Consider the following 25,056-nt stretch of genomic DNA (forward strand, 5'->3'; position numbering starts at 1 on the left):
CAAGAGCACTCTTACGCACATTTGACTGATGACAATTTGCTCCAAATAATTGGTTACTGCATTTTATTTAATTCTACAGTCGTTTACAATGATAGTATTGTACTTTAACGTATTTCTGATCATTTGTTGAAAAAAAAAATATCATAGTATGCAAAGAAACACAAACACTGCAATTTACATCAGCAATTAAACTGATTATTTGGGGATTGATCGCGCTATTTACAGTCCCTCCAGAAAAACGCGATTATGCGATCGCATAATTCAATGCATAATCAGCCAAAGTCCGCATATTCATGCGGGGGCCGCATTTTTTTCAAATATGTCGCACTTTCGCCGCATAAATTGCTGATTTCCACGCAAAATATGCGGTGCTTGCATGATTTCATAATCCCCGCATTTTCGTTGCAAAAAAGTCACATATATCTTAGCAGAAAGTTGAAAAAATGTTGCGTTTACTTCACACAAGAGCAGCCATTTTCCCCTGTTGCCATGGGAACGTTATGAAGTGACGTAATTATGCGACGTGAACATCATCGAAAAGCAGGTGTTGGAGGTTGAATTTGACATGGACTTTGAGTCTCTTAAGTTGGTATCCAATAAGAAAGCTATCTTAATATCTGATATTATATGTTTAAGTGCTCTTTTGTATCTTTTATATCCCTCTGTTTAGACTATTACTTTTATTTTTACTTTAATATTATATTATTTGTATATATTTTTGTATCTTATTTGTTTACTTATTGCAATGACTGAATATCTGTAAACTATTTTTGGAAATTAAGTTTAAAAAAAGCAGGGTGTTGGGGGAATCACTTTTTCTTCTCTTTTTCATCAAACCGCAGTTTTTGCAAGTTCCCGCAATTTCATCGCATAAAATTGCATAAATATCCCGCATATTCCATCGCATTTTTTAAGAAAACCGCATAATCAAGGATTTTTTCCCGCAACAATCACAAAAAAACTCTTCTGAAAGGACCGTATTTATAAGGCCAAAATACAGTGGTGGAATGTAATGAAGTACAAATACTTCGTTACTGTACTTAAGTACATTTTTCACGTATCTGTACTTTGAGTAGAATTCTTTTGACTTTTACTTTGTTACATTTTGCAGCAATTATCTATACTTTCTACTCCAATACATTTCTACAACGTTCTGTTACATTTTCTGATCAGTTTCCCCCCTGCCAAAACGTCTTCCTGACCATCACACGTTTGTCTCACCAGTGAAGTTTGGTTGCCATAGATACATATGGGGCACCGCCAATCCTTCATCGGCTTCCAAGGCGGCTCCGCTGCTCCAGAGCCCGGGCGCAGCGCCGCTGACCCTCGTGTCTTAAATATTTTTTTTTTTATTTTTTTTTTTTTTTTTTTTTTTTTTTTATTTTTTTTTTATTTTTTTTTTTTTTTTTCTTTTTTTTTTTTTTTTTTTTTTATTTTTTATTTTTTTATTTTTTTTTTTTTTTTCTTTTCTTTTTTCTCTTTTCTCCCCCTCCTCTTTATTTCTTTTAAAAAATTAATTCAAAAACCCCCTTTTTTTTTTTTTTTTTTTTTTTTTTTTGTTATTTTTTTTTTTTTCCTTTCTTTTTTTTTTGTTTTTTTTTTTTTTTTTTTTTAAAAATTTTTTTTTTTTTTTTTTTTTTTTTTTTTTTTTATTTTTTTTTTTTTTTTCTCCCCCCCTTTTTTTAATTTTTTTTTTTCTCCCCCCTTTTTTTGGCCTTTTTCTCTTTTCAGGAGGTGCACAAAATGTCAATCTGTCCTTATATGCAAAGGTGTTTAGAATCTGAAAGTCGTTCCTGAATGCGACAAACTTAGTTCATCATCTGCAATATCAACAGCCAACAGCACACGCAGAGGTGAAACCTCTTACAGTTGCATACACCAGCAATTAGACCAATCCGCTGGAAAGATTCAATGACTCACCCAGCAACAAACTCTGCTGTTTCTGGTGTCGTACTCTGCAACAGACAGAACTAAACGGACATAAAAAGAGACATCACACACGCTGCTGCTTTTGAACTGCAAGAGACACTTAAGAATGTTGACCTCAACAGAAATATGGTCTTGATTTATTTCATTGTGTACAGTATTTTGATATTGACTAATAAAAAAAGTTATAGTAATACCATTTGAGCTCCACATACACTTCATATTCTTTTGATCATCACATCTTCCATCCATCCTGTTGCCACTCTGCCTTTCTATATTTTCACTTTTTTAAACTAATCATTTTCACCTGATAATTCACTTGAGAATTGCAATACAAATCGAATTGGCACCAATGTAGACACATTGAGCTCCATCTTTCCTTTCTTCTCCTTCCCTCCCTCTCTCCGTATTAACATGCAGTGTTAATTTCCCACCCCCGACTGCACGGTGCACAGCGTCCCCCCCGGCTCTGTCAGCTTGGCTGGCCGGGGCGGTGGCAACATGCGCGCCACGCAGAAAGGTCAGGCTGGATTAGAGCCTTCTGAGCTGCCGCGGCGCCTGCAGACGCCCGCTGGGAGCTCCCATAGGCCTGCCGGGCTCCTCTGTGACAGCAGGTGGCTTCAGGACCCTGCGGGGTGTTCCTCCAACACACACAAACACACACTTTTCACACCACCTCTGCTGCAACGTGACCGAGCTCCAGCACAACTCCTCGTGAGAATCTTACATTGTTTTTTTTGTTGCTTTTTTTGCTTAGCCTGACAACTTCAGTTGCTTTGTTGACGTAACTGCTGACCCGTGTAGGTGTTGCTGAATCTCCAAAATGTTAACAGGAAGAAATAGAAAAAAGTTTTCACACTTTAAAGGATAACTCTATTTTTGTATAGGCTAACTTGTAGGTTGTGTTCTTGTCTTTTGTATTGGTTAAGGTAACATTTTATAGCTGAGAGCTGGGGATGTTTAACACTGCAAACAGCATAAGCAAGGAGGGATCTTTTTATTTGTTTTATGTTACCGATAAAGTTAATTATCAAAAAGTGCGCTACTTTGGCTCTGCTACAGCTCTGTATGTAAGCAATACCGGCGATAAACTGTTAGCAGGAAGCTAGTTTTGTTTTTGTCCATTCATTCATTGGCTGTGTGTTATGGTTAGACTTTCAGTTTTATGACATAATTGCTTGAAGCATTTAAACAAACTTCTGTGTTGGAGTTTGTAGCATTTTAAAATGTTAACGTTTGACTAAAAGATTTTCATTTTGACTGAAAATGCATATCGGTTCCGTTATCGCTTTCATTAACTACAAATAATCGGTGTTGATATCGGCCCTGGAAAACCAGCATCACTCGACCCCTAATAAGTAGTCCGACCAACGCCAACAAAACCCAGAGCCAAACATTACAAGCCCAACATGTATCCTCCTCCTCCATCCACTATGTGAAGCTGGGACATGGATCAGCTCCAAACATTGTAATCAACCACATAAGTTAGATATATAGTATAACAAGTTATATATGCTCTGCTTTCATGTGTTGTACGTGTTTGAGTGTATGTACGCGAGCTGGCAGCGCCTGCATGTCACCGGCTTGGCAGCAGTGTCTTGAAACCTGCATTAAAATACAACTAAAAATACTTCCTGCCTGCTTCATCCATCAGAGACGGCACAGGGGAATTCAGTCTGCAATGAGTCTATAATAATCTCTGCCACTTTCTTTCACACTGCACCTTAAGCTGCCCACACACTGCCCTCAGTCAGCATCCATCTATTCTTCCAGTCCGCTAATACAGGAGAGCAGCAACAAAAACGTCAATTTAGCAAAGAGGAGAAGAGAGACTGACTGTGTCCTCTTTAGTGGCTGGAAATTTACCTGCCATTGATTTCCTCTCAACCCCCCCCCCCCCTGCTGTCTGCTGTTTAAAAGACAGCAACAGAAAACTCCACTCAGTGGGACCTCATCCAATCCATGAACGACCGGCGGAGAGAGGCCGGAGGACGAGAGACACCCGAACCCAGACGCAGCCAGCCAACCAGACACCGACCGGAGGATCCACAATTCAATACGCCATTCAGTGTGGTGGAGGACACAGTGGGGCAGCAGCAGCAGAGCAGGCACAAACACACACAGACACATGCTGGGGAGGACGTTTAACACTCAATGTTTAACTGAGACTTATGGGCTCAATACTGGCCCTAAATTAAATAGAAATATTTCTCAGCTACACTTACCATGTATTTTCATGGCGCACTTTGTTTATGCACCTAGTGATTTCTGTAACTTACAGTAAAAGAAATAAGGTATCCCAGGAGGACTGTTATGCCTTAAAGGTCCCATGGAATGAAAATTTCACTTTATGGAGATTTTTTAACATTAATATGAGTTCCCCCAGCCTGCCTATGGTCCCCCAGTGGCTAGAAATGGTGACAGGTGTAAACCGAGCCCTGGGTATCCTGCTCTGCCTTTGAGAAAATGAAAGCTCAGATGGGCCAATCAGGAATCTTCTCCTTATGAGGTCATAAGGAGAAAGGTTACCTCCCCTTTCTCTGCTTTGCCCGCCCAGAGAATTTGGCCCACCCATGAGAGAGAGAGAGACATCATGGCTTTCAAACAAGCAAAGTGGCAGTTGGTCAAGGCCACACCCCCAACCTCCACCTTGCCCCCCCCTCAATAGCTACAGACACAGAAATGGCACATCCTAAGGAAAGCTCATTGTTGGACTGGCTCTAGTGGCTGTAATTCTGCACCAAGGCTGAATTTTGGGAAAGAAACTTCAGATACAGTATTAGGGGACCACTAAGGTCTATATAAAAGAGACTTCAGATACAGTATTAGGGGACCACTAAGGTCTATATAAAAGAGACTTCAGATACAGTATTAGGGGACCACTAAGGTCTATATAAAAGAGACTTCAGATACAGTATTAGGGGACCACTAAGGTCTATATAAAAGAGACTTCAGGTAATAGTATTAAGGGACCACTAAGGTCTATATAAAAGAGACTTCAGATACAGTATTAGGGGACCACTAAGGTCTATATAAAAGAGACTTCAGATACAGTATTAGGGGACCACTAAGGTCTATATAAAAGAAACTTCAGATACAGTATTAGGGGACCACTAAGGTCTATATAAAAGAGACTTCAGATACAGTATTAGGGGACCACTAAGGTCTATATAAAAGAGACTTCAGATACAGTATTAGGGGACCACTAAGGTCTATATAAAAGAGACTTCAGATTCAGTATTAGGGGACCACTAAGGCCTATATAAAAGAGACTTCAGATACAGTATTAGGGGACCACTAAGGCCTATATAAAAGAGACTTCAGATACAGTATTAGGGGACCACTAAGGTCTATATAAAAGAGACTTCAGATACAGTATTAGGGGACCCCTAAGGTCTATATAAAAGAGACTTCAGATACAGTATTAGGGGACCACTAAGGTCTATATAAAAGAGACTTCAGATACAGTATTAGGGGACCACTAAGGCCTATATAAAAGAGACTTCAGATACAGTATTAGGGGACCACTAAGGTCTATATAAAAGAGACTTCAGATACAGTATTAGGGGACCACTAAGGCCTATATAAAAGAGACTTCAGATACAGTATTAGGGGACCACTAAGGTCTATATAAAAGAGACTTCAGATACAGTATTAGGGGACCACTAAGGTCTATATAAAAGAGACTTCAGATACAGTATTAGGGGACCACTAAGGTCTATATAAAAGAGACTTCAGATACAGTATTAGGGGACCACTAAGGCCTAAATAAAAGCATCCAAAGAGCACCATGTCATGGGAACTTTAAAGTCCATCCCAGGCAGTCAGATGATGTTCCAGGTATACTAACAGGTTACCTGGGCCGTGGGAAACACTGCTTTCTGACTGGCTGGAAGGTGTTCAAAATATATATATAAGGACACATAAAAAGACCGTTCTGCACAACAGTTGAACTACTCTTCTACATCCTTGCTCAAGGTAAATGAAACTGCAGGTAACCATTGCAAAAATGCACGTGTGTCTTACTGGAGAATGTAATTTAAGAAGGGGTTAAACTTCTGATTTTGCTCTTTGGTAAGTGGACCTGTTTAAGCATGATAATGCACTCTGAGGTGTCCCAAAATATGACATTAATGGACTTAGTGGTGTTTTTTTTGCCTCCATCTAATTTTTTTCTCATGCAGAGACGCCTTGTCAAGCATTATTGCATTATATGAGGAAAAACAACCTGCTGCGACAAATGAATATTACTTTCAGTATTTTTAACCAGCCACATGTCAACAACTGTTGGATAGCTTGCCATTCTTCACTTTTTCCTCTCACACCACGATCAGGCCAATTCATTCACACTAAAATGCCTCAACAAATATTTGTATTATAACCTTATTGTATTAGCACAGAATTTGGTTCAGACATTCAGAATTTGGTTCAGACATTCATGTTCCCCTCAGGTTGAACAAATCAACTTGACGGCAAGCACCACGTCAAGTAAATGTAAATGGACTGTTTTTATATAGCGCTTTTCTAGTCTTAACGACTACTCAAAGCGCTTTAACATAGTACAGGAACCATTCACCATTCACACACATTCACACGCTGTGGCCGAGGCTGCCGTACAAGGTGCCACCTGCTCATCAGATAAACACTCACACACATTTACACTCCGATGGCGCAGCATTGGGGGCAACTCGGGGTTCAGTGTCTTGCCCAAGGACACTTCGGCATGGAACTGCCAGGGATCGAACCACCAACCTTGGCAGGCGACCTCTCTACCACTTAGCCACAGCCGCCCCATCAAGTCAAAACGTTACATTTGTCCAATACTTGCAAGAATATTGACATTTCCAACAGCCTCAGTTGTACTTTGTGTTTGGTGCTACCTATCAAATGATAGCATGCTAACACGCTAAACTAAGACGATAGACACCTATAGATTGGTTTTATTCTAAAAAATGCTACAACAGTGACGAATGTCCATCACAAGTCCCCAGAGCACAAGGTAATGTATATATACACACACATATACACTATATATATATATATATATATATATATATATATATATATATATATATATATATATATATATATATATATACACACACACACACATACATACACACACTATGATTGGAACCGGAAAATGTTTGACGTTCTTCTTGTTTAATGATTTACCAAGTCTCTGTCTGCTTGCTGCTTCAAACGACATTTTTTTTCCCCTATGGAAAGTTTTTAGGGGTTACTTCACCTTCTTCAACATCTTGTTTTAAAAAAATTGAAAGTTATCAAATCAAGAATCTGATAATTTTTTTCAGACTTTAAGAGCTGCTAAGAATTATTTAAAGACAAGAATACAATGCTGAAGGAGGTTTCGTGTCATTTTTTGGCATACAAAATGAATAGATGTGGAAAATTCAGCTGCTGGCAGCTTAAATACGGTTCATTTTCATAATTATTATTATTATTATTTATATTACTGGCGTTCAAAATCTCATGTGATTAAGCCCCCACTTGGCAGACACAATTGTACACACTCACACACAATAATGGATGTCTGTGCACAAACACACACCGGCAGCATGTGTTCACACCCACTCACGAAAAGATGAAATGTTCAAGCATAAAAACACAACATTTATTCTTTTTTTATTTCACATTCAGTAGATTGGTCCTTCCACTTCCGGGCTGAGGTCTAATTAATTCAGCTAGAAATCAAGTGGAAAATCACCCTTTAATGGACTTATTGATTGCGGCCATAATGATATAACTCCTCGGTATCTGATGGATGCAAATTGCTGTGAAAAATACTCAGAGGGGGTCTTATCCCTCATAGAACATCGCCCAGAAATCAAACAACAGGTTCAAATACTATATATATATAAATCAAACAACAGGTTCAAATACTATATATATATATATATATATATATATATATATATATATATATATATATATATATATATATATATATATACACACACACACACTGTATATATTCAACAACAGTTTATACCAAAATTGCTGGAGATCAAATGTGCTTGGTGAAAGCTTGTGACATTATATCTAAATCTGTTAACAGCTGATGAGCAGTTATTCCCTCTCCAAGAACAGGAAAACATCTTCAACGCTGACGTCCTTCAGTCACAACAGCAGATCGTAACCGCCATCCCATCATCATTACACTGGGTCCTAATTCAATTCTACATGCTAGCAGATTCAAATACACCAGGACCTTAACAACAGGACAATACAACAGGACCTTAGGGTGAAGGCATTGGCTTTTAAAGTACGTCAATAATGAATTTTCGAGCTAATACAGCACGGCCTGCTGAAAGACTACTGGAAAGTTAGAAATTCTAATTACTCTCCACTTTCACAGGCAAACTGCCACCCATTCTCTCAGCCAGAATAAAAACAGTGCACTATCTATTATTAATCATATAATGAGCTTCTTAACTAAAAATGGCAGCTGCTGTTGGGTCTCATCCAAGACAAACAGCCACACTAGCAGCTTTGTGAGGCTGTAATTGGACACTGTAGTGCTGTCGGCTACATGGCAACATCCTCGGGGCGACAACGGTAACAACGGATGTTTAGCAGGTAGGCTTTACTATGCTGACCACTTGCTAATTAGCACTAAACACAACAGTTCAGCAGAGACTGATGGGAACGTCTGTCTGTCCGCGCCAAATTTCATGGCAATCTGTCCAACAGTTGTGGGGACATTTTACTCAAGTAGGTGAGTGGTAGAGCGAGTGAGAGAGTGATTTGCTTCACATCGAGGACTGGGATAAACAAAGTGTAAAAAGTTAACCCTCTCCTTGATTTCATGTTGTTTATGGAGAAGGAGAACCAGGAAATGAGTCGCTACCAAGCCACGGCCGAGCGACATGTAGTAACATTTTTTGAGAGGTGCACGTCAGGCTACGGCGTAGGGTCGGTGTCTCAACGTACCTACGTACGTACCCACTGCGTTGACGTAACGCACAAGCATAAATCAGCCTTTGCTTCCCCTTTCCTGTCAATTTCAAGCCATCATAAAGGCATAAAAAGCCCTAATAAATTATCTTCAAAATAAAAAAAATTCTTTATAAAACATAATTAAAAGTTATACATCGTCTGATAACTTTAAATGTCTGTACCAACATTCCACTGGGGGGGCCCAGTGCCCATGTAATATTAAGCCCTTTTATACTGAGATCTTTTCAAAAGCATCTTGCTGTTCCACATCTCTAATTCAAAAGTCACTTCTCCGTCTCTTCTACAGAGTTGTTCTCTTGTTTCTGAGGAGAACAGATTGACACATCATACCCAAAGTCTTTTCTGCTCTGTCAGAAGCAAACCTCATTCTTGTCTCAAGGACCCCGTTTACACTTGGCATTATTATCTTGATCACAGGTCTTTGCATCTACGCTCTTGTTCTCTCAATTCTGGCAAAGTCTTTGGGTGGATTTTCTCTCTTATAAAATGTGGCCACACTCTACAGATTACCAGGTTACTTAAATTGGTGTGAGATCCGACAACAATGCGAGCTAGACCACCTCCTAATGAGCTCGGTCCAATCTGATCATATTCTGCATGCGCTTCCACCTGCAGTAAATGAGTTTTTCCTGATAAAAATCACATGTTAATACCAGGAGCCAATGGGGTCACAAACATCCACCGAGACTCAGCTGAGCTCAGCGGCTGGAAGCTGGACCAATCTCAAACTGAAGGAACATAATGATCCATTACATCTTACGTACAGTCATCCAGGCCCTCTAGATATAACAGATTCATTCAGAAGCAGACTTTGATAAATACTTTTAAACGATTTCCAGAGCTGTTGCCAAGTTTTTAGGGCTCCTTTGTCTCACTAAGGTAAACTCATCTGCTGGTCAAGAGGAGTAATTGGCTCCATCACATTTAGATCCATACACATGAACAACATCATGGACCCGAGCTTATTCCCAATCAGCCTAGCCAGAAAACAATGAGTAATGGATCATTGGTAAATAAGGGACAAAAAAAAGTGTTTCTCATAATAATGTTTTTGCTCAACTTTGTGCAGCTGTATATGTTATGTATGGTTAGTTAATAGCATTAGCTCGGAGGGCTAACTTAGTACGTGAACGTCGTCGTCACCCTGAACGTCCTGCCAATCCCGTTCAAAAAATGGGCATTTGGTTAAAGAGTCAGGTACAAAACCTATTTTGGTGTACTAGTACGGCAACCACCGACACAGCATTAAATTTTTGAGTTTATTGTTATCATAACTGAGAGCAATACGTGTTAGGTAGAACTGTGAAGATCAGATCCAGGTTGAAAAAGCAGGATATCTTCCTTTAATGCCATTTGTTACAACTGGGATTGACAAATCAAAATGTAAACCATGAGAAAGTTTATTATCGTAGTGTTTGTACTTAGAGTAGGGCTGCATGATTAATCTAACCGCAAGGTCACTCTGTGCGATTACATAAATGCAAAGATTTGAGTAAAGAAAAAGGTGTGCTGTGTGCGTGACACTCTGCAGTCTCCACGTTGTAACCCCCTTCACTTTACCCACAGTTTTAACAACAGATGAATCCACCGTGTCTTAAGAGGCTTGTTGTTTGCCGTTAACTCACTTTACACCCTCTTTGCTGCCTTCTTTTTCCTCTCGCTTTACCCTCACAACGCTGCCACGCTAAAAGTCCGACAGCGCTCCCAGTGTTGTGTATCAGACATGTAGAGGGATTCAGAGCATGCAGGACTTGAGAAGAGGTTGTACAAAGTAGATTTTGTAACTTAATCACCAGTTATTAGATTACACCCATCTTAAATGTCATCGCTTTTAAGAGCATACACAATGTATTCATTCATGTATTTTGTTATTACATTTTCTAAAATATTAAGTTATTTAAGAAAGTATTGCACTTTTTTTATTTTTTTATTTCTTCTTATGCCCGTTTAATTTGTGTGTTCAAGTTAAAACTCAAAATTTTAGTAGCTTAAACTCTGTATTCTCCTTGATAATAGATGCACCGAAACCAGATTTTTGGGGTTTCGGACGAATAACGAATCCACTTGTTAAGATTCTGCCGAAAAAAATCCGTACCGAATACTGACTCCTCCTCCCATCCTCAGTCCATGAACCCAGTAAACACATGAATGAAGTCAACACTCGCTAAGTTTCCATCCACTTGTCAATCAAATTATCTGAAGTTCGGTAAAAAACTCATGCGAATAAAGCTGGTGAAAGTGTGTTTCCATCCAACAGCTCTAAAACGAATAAAAACCTGTGCGTAATGACGTCACATGCTGTTTTGCGATTAAATTGGTATATCGAATTGATTTGAGACATTTTAAGGTGTTTCCATTCATTTTTGCACTGAATCGCACAACATTCAAGCGAACTTTTGCGAACAAAGTTTTGCTGGACAAAAGTAGTAGTTGTTGTTAATATTAGAAGCCAAGCTAAGCTCCGATGGGCCTTTGACCGAGGATCTGATCCAGCTCATCAAAAAGGTGGAACTTGCCTTTTATTTTCCCTCCGGCACCGCTGCGAGACAACTTTCTTTTGTAGTGTATCGCTGTTTGAGCGCCTTCCATTTACTCCGCAGGACGTCCCACGGCTTGTCGTAAGGGACATTCTAAAACGCTTAACGTGAAAAAGCTTAACGTGGTTTAATGTATCTAAACAACGAATGATGAAGAAAACATTAACGTGAGATAACTTCTATAATCGTTGGATTTCGATTTAGTTTTTTTGACAGGCTTAAGTGTTCATGACAAGATATGACCATGATAAATCTGGTGATGATTGATCATTGTTTAGATACATTAAACCACGTTAAGCTTTTTCACGTTAAGCGTTTTAGAATGTCCCTGTCGTAACCTTTGTTGGTCATTTCCTTCGCGAGCTCCTGATAAATGATGGCGTTTCATAGATTTTTGCTATCTAAAATAGCTGTTATATTTTTCTGTTAAATTAAATTAAAAAAAGTATCTCGTCTCCTCGTTTGTCCACTTGCATCTGTTTTTGTTGACAGCTGTCATGTACAAACAGAGCGGAAATACTGGGCGGAAATGAACTGAAACTTCTTCTTCGTTTTATTGTGGGTTGCAACCATAAAATGACCTAAAACTTAATCGCAATTCATTATTTATTCGGCAAATAATGTTTCAATCAGCGTTTATCGCATAAGCCGTATATCGATCAAGAGAAAATCCGATGAGACCGAACGTATTTTCTTTGAGGTGATATTCATGAAATTCAGTTGGATTTTACTGTTTCCATAAGGCATTTTTCATTCGATATCACTTAATTCGGATAAAAACGTGTGGATGGAAACATAGCTAGTGACTGTCCTTCCTTTGCCGTACCTGAAGTTGCTGCATTCTGGCTGCTGTCTGGAGATTCCTTCATGCACAACTCGTATTCTTTCAGATGTTTTGTACCAGATGTTGTAACAGCGGCCATGTTGTGTATAGTTTAGGGTCCTCGCCACCACCAGACCAATCAGCATTGAACAGATTGAACATGTAGCTGGACTTGAATGGCCTTCTTTTGACTGAAAGTTCTGCCAAACAACAACTTTTTCTGCTCACCAGTTCCATTTCCACTTTCTCACAGCCTACTGCATTGGACGCTCCACCTACGTTAACACCTTCCTGTAATCAACGGCGCCGTCATTACGGCGACCAGCGTAGTGCAAGCGTAGGGTTCGGTGGTGGAAACTGAACCCTATCAAAAACCCCAATATTTGGCCGAATCCAAAGCAGAATCCTGGAGTCTGTGCATCCCTACTTAATCAAGTAAACTCATGATACCATTATATAGTATTCGCAGTATTGTAAATTGCTATCCCAATATGACTTTTTTTCCAAATCCCTACTTTGAAGCAGTAAAAGTGAACACTATTTTGATCTCCATGCACCTTCCTTCCTTCCCACCAATCACAACTCAGAAAGCCATCCGACCCTGATCAAAAAGGCCCAAGCGTACCTCGTCGACGTTCTCGAAGGCGTTGATGATGTCGTAGGGCAGGCAGGACAGCAGGTCGATGACGAACCACGTCTTCAGGTAGTTCATGCGGATGAGCTTGGGGTCGGAGATGACCTCGCCACCGGGCCCCACGAAGGTGGTGTGGAAGTTGAGGACGATGTCCACCAGAAAGATGACGTCCACCACGCTGTCCAGCACCAGCCACACGATGTTGTTCTGCTTGGTCTTGAAGGAGACGTTGTAGGGCACCATGATGGCCGTGTAGAAGGTGAGGATGAGGATGACCCAGTCCCAGGTGGTCTTGAAGGTGCAGTAGTGAAGGATGATGTGGGGAGGCGTCTTGGGTGCCTCCTGCTTGTACTGCGGCAGGATGTCTGAGTTCAGCTGCAAAACCTGGAGGAGTGAAAGAGCGAGAAACTTTTAGTCAACAAAACTCTTAATTAGGTCTCCTTTTACGAAGCACATTACCTTGCACGGCAGCTGTATTCTCGCGATATCACGAGATTGCGCGAGAATCACAACATCACATATCACAAAAATGGGATTGATTGCCAAGTAAGTAGCACTTACTAGGAATTTGCCTAACATTAGGAACAAAATAGGTTGTATGGATTACTATAGAGCAGGATGTGCAAAAGATAGACAGATAGTCTAGCTAGCTGTCTGGATTTACCCTGCAGAGATCTGAGGAGCAGTTAACCATAGTCCTCACAAATCCACCAGAGTTTAGAACGCCAACACAGAGAGAGAGGAAGGGGACGGACATCTGGCCGAAAAGAGGGACATCCGGCGGAATTTCCAGTGGCACCGGAGCAATCCCAGAAGTGGAACGTTGTGGATATAGACCTCCAAGTACACTTTAAAAGCAGCCTTTAGCTAATACACATTCAAACAAAGCGTGAGATGTAAACTGTGAAAATTAAGACTGAAAGTTAAGAGTTAGACTGTCCACTGACCCCCTGAATTCAACTGCCAAGTCAGTGCCATCCTCCAAATGACTCTAAAAGCCCCTTTAAGACTTGCCCCTGTGTAACCCTTCGATCCTGCTAACTTAATTACCCTACTTTATGTGTTTGTTATACAAAGTGATTTATACTGTGTATATATTTATTTGAATACATTTTGCATTCCTAGCATCTTGAGCACAAACCTTTCCCTCAAAGGAAACATAAAAGAGTACACACGACAAAAAAAGTTATTATAAACAAATAAATTGAAGAAAATTAGAAAAACAGCCCATTACTGTATCTTACTTTATTAAACTTCATGCATTTCACACATATAGAAAAGATATTCAAAAATAAATGAAAGGTATTTTTCAACACAGTTTGTCTCTAAAGAGTTCACACATCTTCCAGACTCAACAAATTAAAACATATCTATTTGATCTTATTTTATCCAGTTTTCACTCTATACTTAAGATAACAAACCTGATTCTTTAATTTAATTCACATGTACTGTTGTGTGCTGAGAAAATCACTTTATTCTGTCAGTTATTATTTCTAAAAGTTAGAGTTGTACATTTCTACAATTCTATTTCACGTGTTTTGAAAAGGCAAGAGCACAGACTAGAAAGAAAAAGTGAAGGAGGGAGAGATTAAATTAAACCATGTGAAATAGATGAATGAAAGAAAAAGCCAAAAAAACTCAACTACTTTTTTTTGTAAGTCTAGTCATAATTGCCTACTGCTGCTAGGTGTGCGGTGCGAATGGTGCAAGAAAAGTATATTTGTTTTTCCTCTCCAGTTTTCATCTGTATTCATCTCTTTTGTCGCTCCGTAAAGCTCCCAGTGACCAAACTGCATAATGAATCAATGTGGCTTGAAATGAGACAGGAGGACAGACTGAATGAGAAACAGAAAATCTGATGGAGGACAGAGGAGTTGACCCACAAAAAAGAAGCCATTATATTTTGCAGTGTTGGTGACAATGAAGATGATGATGATGATGATGATGATGATGATGATGATGATGATGATGATGATGAGGATGATGATGATGATGACTCCTGCTGAGAGCCGCCTGCTCTGCATAACACAGACTACCTTCAATCTAACACGCTGCAGTTTGCTTTCCTCTGCAGGCCACACACAGATCACACATCAACTCATTTCACACTAAACTGCAGATTATTCTGTCTGTATCCAGCTGCTGCACACATCAACTGGAACACAGTCTGCAGCCCCAAATATAGAATACATGATTAGAAAGCTTAGTCATGTCAACACTTCCTGCTCTTCAATGGTGACACTGAACTAACAGTGGGACTTCTTGCAACTTGTACAACTAGTTATAGTAGTAATATTGCTATTTGACTATTTGACAAAACTACTTAATTAACTGAACATATAATAATATCATTGAGAATAGTATTTAAATAGTGTTAGTACTACTGCAGTTATTACCTCTTCTAGCATTGAGTTACTGCTCATACTGCTCGTAGTACTGGTGATAATATTGAAGCTATTACTGCTACTGTAATCAATACAGTTGCTACATGTAAAACTACTACTGTACTGCACAGTACATATTGCTGCAAATACTACCCTTGTTTCATCATTCCTTCATTCAATCCTCTGCCCAAACACGTATTCATGCCTTCTTGACTACTGCAAAATGGTTCACCCAACAAGATCCTCAAGAAATATTTCTAAAACTCTGCCAGACAGCATGCTCTCTGGCACCCACCGCAGAGACCACCTCCACCGGCTCCAGGTTAAACACCGGATCAATTTCTAAATTCTACTCACCACCTACAAATGCCAAGACAACTTGTCCCTACTACAATTAATAATAATAAAAAACAGTAGTAGTATTTTCATCACTTGCAGTTAGCTTTGGTTAGCCTCCCAGTGGGACTCAGTCTGACGTCAAGTAACAGGGCTGTGAAGAGCTGCATCTCATCTAATCCTCATCATCAGAGCTGTCAATTTAAACAACCCCTGGTCAAAAAGGAGGGGGAAAATTTTTTATTTGACACTCGACAGCATCCTGGACAGAAGACGCCAGCTGTGCCTTTCAGGCTGCACAGCAGAAGGATCACCTGCGATATCTATTGAGCGTGCTCAGGACGTTATGCAAGCCTCTCCCATCCTGCAGCAGGCTGAGGAATGGGAGAGAGGGTGTATTAGCGTGCAACTTATTATGGCTTTTTCTCCTGCCAACATCACTTCTTTCTTGCCTTTACATCCTCCTCTTCCTTCCTTCCACATCTCTCTTACGTCCTTCGGTCATTCTTTACTTTTTCAACTTCTTCCAAATTGAAGCACCAGAAGCCGAGCTCTCCTATCTTAATGACAGAAAAGTCTAACTTCTCTGATTGCATCTGGTTAAATGTGTTCTAGTTTCTTCTCTCCTCTGGGACAGGACTTTGGGAAACACTGATCCACATTTTAGACACCAAACTACTAATCCCTTAATCAGAAAATTATTGACAGTTTAATCGACAAAGAAAATAAATAGTTAGTTGCAGCCCTAAACCCCACACCTCCAGTATGTATGCAGGTGTTTCAGGGGTGTACCATTTCCTTCTCTCCTTTCCTTATTGCATCCATCCGTTTGCCTCCCTGCTGTCCTTCTTTGCCTCCTTCCACTCTTAGATAATTCTGTCTTACTTCATTACGTCCCCTTTCATCTCTTTTTCAACTCGGTGCCCTTTGATTTTTTTCTGTCTTCTTCTTCTGCTCTCTCAATTTGGTGCATGTTTCCTCCTTTTCCATTCCATCCTCTCTTTCCTCGCCCTGCCCTCATCACCTTTAAACACAGCCCTTCTCGCCTCATGTGCTAAGCAGGGATGAAACTCAAACAAATTCTGATTAAAGGAGATACACCTCGCTCATGAATAAAGCAGGTGGCTGAGCTCTGGAAGACATGAAGAAGAAGACCTGAGCCATCTTCTGCCCATCCTGAAATCCATTTTCTAAATTCCTAGCAGCAGTCACAATCATTCTGAGTGCCCACAGCACCCTGCTTCTGTCTCCCCACCCATCATGAAATATTAATGACACCCGCAGTCCACAGAAGCCCAGCGCTCGGGGAAGAGGAAGCACCGCTCGCTGTGTCAAAGAACTGCAGTTCCAGGGTGGAGGGAGGGTGGGGCTAGGATGCATGTATTAAGGGTGTGGTTGTGGTTGAGAAGGTACAGTATGCCTGCTGTCTGTCCATTAATGCATGCATCTGTGTGGGGCGGCTTTAACTCAGCGTTAGTAAAATGGTACTTAATGTTTCATATGAGGATTCATTTGTGCAGAATTAATGTTAAGAGCAGAGAGTTGCTACTGTGGCTTATTTGTAGTTTGTGTGTGTGTGTGTGTGTGTGTGTGTGTGTGTGTGTGTGTGTGTGTGTGTGTGTGTGTGTGTGTGTGTGTGTGTGTGTGTGTGTGTGTGTGTGTGTCTGTGTGTAAATCGCATAGTCAGTAATGGGCCAGGGCGGCACTGGCCCGACCAATTTACTCACTGACCCGTCCAGCCAAGTTTGATCAAAATACGTTTTGTTATGAAAAATATTCAAATGTATGTAAAAAAAAAAAGAAGAAGAAAGAAGTAGTAGCAGAACTAGTTGTGTGTGTTTAATGTGTCTTCTCTTCTAATTAAAACCAAACTGTTTAAACCAACCATAGAATTAGGATCAAACAACTAGGACGCCTTGGAACGTAGGTGGTTGCTATGGTAACAACAGGTAGGCTCTCTGGGCTGCCTTCAGCAGCTAACGTTAGCTAGCTGGCTGTTTAGACAATGTACCATGGATGTGTTAAGCAATGTACTGTTAAAAGTTACCGCGACAACAATGGCTTCTCTTTAAAGTGGTATGGACAGTGTTCTTGGATGGAATCCAGTGGAAATAAGGACGAGCTTTTCTGCACCATGTGCAGACATTTCCCCAGCGGAGCTGACAGCCAATCAGAGAGAGAGGAGGCCCTCACACAGGTAACATTAAGACAAACGGGTTTCATGCTTCTTGCGTTATTATTTACGTAACCTAGTAACCTTCCTATTTAGTAAGAAATTATGAACACTGAGGATGGCTTCTAGCTGAAACACATTTGTGTTTTGCCCACATTAAATAAGAAGAAAACTTATCTGTGAGTGACGTCGTTTTTAGTTTTCTTTGATCCTGTCACTGCCTTGGACTCCATACACTGTCTAAGATTTGGAGCCTTGCTGGTCACTTTTCATTATATCTTTCATAATTCAGACAGTGCTTGGCTGGAAGTTTTCATTCTTTGATTTTCTTTTACTGCTGGTAGCGCATTTGCTGCTCATGATCTGACCATAGTCCTGAAGCAACAATGCTGTTATGAATGCACAAAGAATATGTGACATGTGTGATTTCTGTCTGATGTAGGCTATTCTATGTCATGCAGTATGTAAACACCTTCTCTGCTCTTTGGGTTCATGTTGCCACTTTGTGCTATTAAACGGTTCATTTTCTAACAGTGCTGTGCAGAGCCAATGCTGCAGGTTCTGCCGGTGCAAATATATTTTAGCCTGAATAGGTTCAAATCGACAGGATTTTGCTTTTTAGACCGAGCTTTGTTGGTTGAGCATGTTGTAATGTAGACAGTACTATTGCCGTTGTAATGCAGTATGTTGGAAGATAAAATTGTTGTGGTTTGTTTCAGTTTGTCCTTTTTGCTACTTCTACATCTTTTTGAAAATGGCCCAAAATACTATTTCTGCATATGCCACTGGTGTGTGTGTGTGTGTGTGTGTGTGTGTGTGTGTGTGTGTGTGTGTGTGTGTGTGTGTGTGTGTGTGTCCGTCTGTCCATAGAGGAGCCTGCAGAAAAAACAACTTCTAGGTGAAAGGTCAGCCTGTCTTTATCCTGCAAGTTTAGGAGGTTATTTTTTCTATCTTGGAGCTTTCTTGAGCATTGAAGAGGCTGATCCTTAAAAACTGCATTTCTTTGATTAAATGTGACACTCGTTATAAAACGAGCACAATTCAAACCTGACATTTAGGCTTCCGCAAAGTCACATTGACATTTGACAAAATCCAGTTGTGGAGTTCACTCCATTTATCTATTTATCATTGACAACGGTGACATTTAAAAAGATTATACTATACTTATTCTTTTTTTGTTTATTTTTCAGTTTTCAGCAGCATTTACAAACTCCCATTTCCCAACGCCCAAGACCATCACTGGCCAAAAACCACCAGTATGAGAACGGACAGGGATGCAGAGGTTTTTACACAGCCGGAATTGTCACAGCCCGTACATGACTCAGGCTGCCTTTTTTTGACTCAGGTTTCCTTTTTTGGTTGTGTGTGTGTGGAGTGAGTGGGTAGGCGTGGCTTTCCTCAGGGCACCTGGCTCTCCAGCGCAGCTGCAGGTGATCTACTAATCAAGCTCCAGCACTAGTACTCCTGTGATCCAGGCAACCAGCACCAGTTCGTTTCAGTCCACCAAGTGGTAACTACTCTCAGCCAAACACGCTAGTTCTCTAGTAAACCTTGTGCTATCTGAGTGTTTTTCTTTTTATTAACAATGTCGTCTATCTGTGTGCAGATGCTGGAGGTCTACCTGATCTTCGCTTCCAGCCACGCCACTAGCCCTGTGTGTTTTTGAGCCTGCCTTGCCTACCTCCAATCCATTTGGATCACCACCCTTCTACGTTGAATTACAAGATTTCTGTTTGGGTGAACTTACATTAAAGAACTGTTGTCAAATCCCAACCATCTAGTCTGTGTTCGCTCTTGGGTCCAAACCTCAACCTAACAGGAATATTACATTACAGCTAGAAAAGTGGGAGAAATACCTACAATGATGCAGAGGTGGAAAGTAACGAAACACATGTGCTCATTTCTGTAGGAGAACCACTACAGTGAGGAATGGTCAGCATCTAGGCTGCCTACCAGGCTCCAAGTCTTTCTGTAGGAGATTGAGACGGAGATGGAGGTGGATCAGGCGAGTGACGACAGTTCAGAGACTGTTTCAGTACAAATGCTAGCTGAAACATCAAATTCCGCTGCCCAAAACAATGAAAATCCTTGGCCACATTTGAAAGACTTTTTCATTTAAATTGAAGAGCCAATAGTATCATCATCGAATGCCAGATGTGCCTGCCAAAGATGACTGAACTGGCAGCATCCAATACCTCCACATTTAATCTGCGGAAGCATCTTTTGGTAAGTATTTGTGCATTGGTACTTCAAACAACTTCATGACTAATAGCAAATTGCCAATTAGCAAAATAACAAGTTTCGTGGCATTGTTAATTTTTGTTTTTTTACAACGTATGTAGGAAACTGGCTAAATTAATTCACATACATCTAATTAGCTCATACAGGCTACTTAGGTGTGGCTAGCTGCTAGTCTGGGCTGTGAACATTAGTCTCGGTTGAACAAATAGGCTGTACCCCCACCGAAATTGTCACCGGTTTGAATGTAAACGAGCCTTTGAATTTACAGTACAATCAAATGTATCAGCAGTGTAATGGTAAAGGGAGAGCTCAGTTTTTTTTGGAGAGGATTGTAGCATGACATTTCATGTGTGACATGTGTTATGTTGTTATTACATGTGTATACATTTGTATAGATTTTTCTTTAATTAAAAACAAAATAGTTTTGGATTTATGACCGCTTGTCCTATTTTCACTACATCGGAGAGATCCCCTTACTTAAAGTACATTTTAAATGAACTACTTATTACTTTTACTCAAGTAATTTTTCAGATCGGTAATGTCACTTGTACTTGAGTAATATTTCATCAAAGTACTGGTACTTTTACTTGAATACAATATTTTAGTACTTTTTCCACCTCTGCAATTATGTACTGTATAATTAAAGCTGCTGAGCTGGTACATTTTCATGGCAACAGCAGTTTTTGGAATGCTAAAAAAATAAAATAAAAAGGGTTGAAATTCGAATATCAAGTGCTGTAGTATTTACGTATTTATCTTAGAATATGGATATTAAACTTCAGGAATATGTCTCACCTCTTCAGAAAGACAAATGAAACGTGTACAATGAGATATTGAGTTTCAGGAGCTTTCAGAACAGCGGCGAGACAGGAATCGCCGTCAGGACTTTCAATAATAGGCCATCCAGCAGGGGCTTTCTTTGAGATGCTTCCCTAAGGGAGAAGGTATCGTTCTGTCAAATGTTCTACTGATCGCCATTTAAACAGTTTCTTTCCACAAGCTGTGATTACTTTAAACAAAGCACCTTAAACTAGGCACTTTCAATTTATGTATGGATTTTTATTGTACAGCATTTTAATATTGAAGTTTTATGTGGCTTTGTTTGTCTGTTTTTATGTTGTGTTCTCTTATGTGTTGACCTTGCACTTTGAGCTACTTGCACATTTTTTTCCAATGTGGGTTACACTGCAAATGGCTAATAACGTTAATCTGAATCTAATAAAAAGATAAATTCATTGTAGAAATGGTTAAAGATTAAGAAGCTTGATAGCCCGCTTACTGAATATGAGGTTACCTGATGTCAGATTGCTATCAGCTTAAGTTATGCTTCATACTTTGTTAGCCGATGTTGGATTGTTGCTAGCTTATCTCAGCTAATGCTCTGTAAACCTTGTGCCCTGTTGGCTTACAGCATGCTTGCTCTGTTAGCTGATGCTGAAAACTAGTGAGCTAAAGAATAAATGACACCCCACTGTCTTACACTGTGCAAGCCCTGACCTAAGTATGGATGTTTTGCCACAAAATGACAGAATGATGAATACCAAGAGATGTGGCTGAAAGCAAGTGGACCTTGAGTTTCACCAGTGCTAGAAAACTGGGAACTGCTTGGTTACTATTGTTACCTGCAGTTTAACATACCTGTATATAAACAGTTTGAGGGGTACTGGGATAAGCGTGTACTGCATGTGTGAGTATTCTCGTGCTCACCTCAGCCAGTCTGGACTGCTTATGGCTGACTTCATGTTCTATGGGTGCCAGCTTCGGCAGCGTGTTGCGGTTGTTGGTGAGCGCCCGAGTCAGCCGTGCAAACTTGGTCCATCCTGCAGGAATGAGACATTAAACACAGCTTAGATCACATTCATCACAATGTCAGGCTTTAGGTCCCATATTGTAAAAAGTGAGATTTTCACGTCTTTCTCTATTATAAAGCAGGTGGAGGTGAACGCAGCCCGTATTCAGAAACTGTGCCTTGAAACGAGTCGTCAGGACATCGCTGTACGGCTGTGATGTCATAACTATACTATGTTTTGGTAGAAAGTGCTGCTACAGTGCCATTACAGTCATTTCCCTCGCTATAACAGTGCAGGGACTCCAAGAGCGCAGATGCAGAAGACCTGGAAACATTGACCAATGAGAGCGGACTGGGCTTTTTCGAGAGGGGGGCTGTTGGGACTGAGGAAAGTAAGAATCAAACTGATCTTAAACAAAGAAACACATGTGGCCAACATGTGCTCAGGGACAAAGAGCCTGAGACAAAAGACAGGCCTACTTGCAAGAGCTCCAGCCTGGTGAGTTCACACCCCTATGCGAAAGTCCAAGCCAAAAGGAAAAGAGCCTCACGACTGGCCACAAGTCAAAGAACTACAGGATTGTAGTCTTCACACCTTCAAGAGTTTTGAGTCTTCCTATTGGTTCAGCGGGACCATAAACACAGCATGAGGTCTTAACCTATAAAACCCTCTGACACACCTTTTTCCATTGTCTTCCATTGCAACCCTGTTGCTGAAAGGAGGCACGCAAGCGCTTGTGCTAAAACTTCCATTTCTAAACCAAGTGGATTTAATTAAGGGGATCCTGGAAACACACGTCATTTTCCAACACTGCAGAGAGAACAACAATGTTCTCTAGAAGGAAATCGGACAAGGACACCATTGTTTCTTCAAAGTTGACTCTGGCTTGTCCTTGCTGCCCTGGGGACCACTTTTTCTCCGCGCCCATTGACGAGCGGCCGGATTGCGTTCTGTTTTTTCGTGGAAACCTACGGAGTGATGGACTACATACAGTAAGGCTTAGTGTTCTGGGCAGAGATAGAACATAGTATGTTTATTAATGTGTGAAGGCTAATGTTGCCATTGTTTACCATTAATGTGATCGATTGATAAGCGCTACTGGTGCGTCTGTGATTTATTAATCTATGATTGTGGAGTTTTGGACCAGTCCTGAAAATGGCAACCCCCCCACCATTTACGGTAAAGGCTGTAGTCTGAGTTTTAGGTGGAGAAGAATAATGATGATGATGGAAAATAATCCTTAGAAAAACAATAGGGTTCCACAGCCCTGCTGTGTGAACGCCGTAGCTCTTGCTACCGCCGGTTCTTGCAGACTCGGGCTTGGACCCCTAAAAATACAATATGACCAGAAAGTGAGGACAATATGGGGACCTTCAAGTGACTTTGAGAAATGCATGTTGGCTGCACACAAACACAATCAGATCTCAGCTGTTGATACAGTTCCTCAGTTCATGACTCCAATGGGGACATACTGGAGTTACAAAATATTCCCACTGCTTCCACTTGTACTTGCCATTAGAGGGCTGGCAGGAACTGTGTTTCTCCCATCGGGTAGTTCATGTTTACAATAAAGCAGACACAATGTGAAGGCAGCACAAGCCCTGTTTCATGGCAAACACCCACCCTGCAGAAAGTGTCCTTGAGCTAAACTGAATCTCAATTAGCTGCAGGGGTTCTGTCCGATGTGCTCTGACCTTTGCGTAGAAGCGGGAGATTAAGGAGAAATTCTCCTTCGTGGGATCAATCCTAACCTGACGCGCCAGATGCTTTGTTACACGGAACCATCTGAGAAGCCATCATTGGAAACGGTTTGGAAAAGAGCAGGCCAGTGGCTCCTCACTGGACGCTGGTTGGTTCGGACCGCTGCTGTTCAGACACAAACGCATTACTTGAAGCGTGACAAGACGGATTTTAGTGTGAAAAGTGATGCTGTGATATCGCGAGAATCCAGCTGCCATGCAAGGTAAGATCAATACCACAATAACCATACAATTAGGATATGTCTGTCTTGTTAAATAAAAAGCTTAGTTAAAGCTAGTGTCTGTAGATACATTCTGAACTTAAAACCATTGTGTATAGTGTTTGAGCCACCAATGTGAATGCTAGTTAGCAATTTTCTATGAGGTCATGGCTCCACAATATACAACACTAAGACAAACGTGCATGTGTATACTGTGAGTGCTGTTGAATAGTATTTAAAAGGATGACATTATTATTAGAAATTAATGCTGTCAAAACAATTAAAATATTTAATCGAGATTAATCGCATTAATGTCATAGTTAACTCGCAATTAATCGCACATTTTTGTCTATTCTAAATGTCCCTTGATTTCTTTTTGTCCCATTATTTTTTCTCATTTTAATGCTCTTATCAACATGGAAAAGTGGATCGGCTTGCTTTGTGCTTTTGTCAGCTGGCTTTGACGAGGGGGCGGAGAATTGGTGTCAGCTGTGTGCTTGGCCATCAGCTGTGTGCTCGGCCATCAGCTGTGTGCTTGGCCATCAGCTGTGTGCTCGGTCATCAGCTGTGTGCTCGGCCATCAGCTGTGTGCTCGGCCATCAGCTGTGTGCTCAGTCATCAGCTGTGTGCTCGGTCATCAGCTGTGTGCTCGGCCATCAGCTGTGTGCTCAGTCATCAGCTGTCTGCTTGGCCATCAGCTGTGTGCTCGGCCATCAGCTGTGTGCTCGGCCATCAGCTGTGTGCTCAGTCATCAGCTGTCTGCTTGGCCATCAGCTGTGTGCTCGGCCATCAGCTGTGTGCTCGGCCATCAGCTGTGTGCTCGGCCATCAGCTGTGTGCTCGGCCATCAGCTGTGTGCTCAGCCATCAAGTGTTATTTCAGACTGGACGTGCTGCGATGATGGCTCAGTTCACAATGACAAAACACACACAGATCCCTTTGGTCTTGTCAATGGAACCATTTGGCAACTTTTTAAAAGTAAACTTTCCATTCAGAATCTTATTGGCATCCATTTCGGCGTCTCGCGCTCGCCATCCACTCAAAACTTAACGTTAGCCTGCTACTCTTTGGCCTGCTACTCTTTGGCCTGCTACTCTTTGGCCTGCTACTCTTTGGCCGGCTCCAAGCCCAAACAAGTGTGTGTGGCGTTTAACTGACAGCACTATTAGAAATACAACTAATATTGTTTCAGATTACATTCAAGAAAGAAAGATTTGCAATGGCTTAACTTTACCACTGACAAATATTTCACTTGGAACTCCAAAGAACAGC

General features: G+C 40.8%; 1 protein-coding gene across 1 annotated transcript in view; it reads right to left on the reverse strand.

Annotated features, from left to right (window-relative positions):
• Positions 1–25,056, reverse strand: part of kcnh5b (potassium voltage-gated channel, subfamily H (eag-related), member 5b) — a 265,385-nt gene that overhangs the window by 189,973 nt on the left and 50,356 nt on the right. Inside the window, exons 5-8 of the mRNA XM_039786509.1 lie at positions 21,743–21,855; positions 12,868–13,285; positions 1,068–1,093; positions 462–481 (exon numbers count right to left, since the gene is read on the reverse strand). Coding sequence (XP_039642443.1) covers positions 462–481; positions 1,068–1,093; positions 12,868–13,285; positions 21,743–21,855 — 577 coding nt within the window. The remainder of the gene's footprint in view (positions 1–461; positions 482–1,067; positions 1,094–12,867; positions 13,286–21,742; positions 21,856–25,056) is intronic.

This window comes from Perca fluviatilis, chromosome 20 (assembly GCF_010015445.1).
Source record: "Perca fluviatilis chromosome 20, GENO_Pfluv_1.0, whole genome shotgun sequence".
Taxonomy (NCBI): domain Eukaryota; kingdom Metazoa; phylum Chordata; class Actinopteri; order Perciformes; family Percidae; genus Perca; species Perca fluviatilis.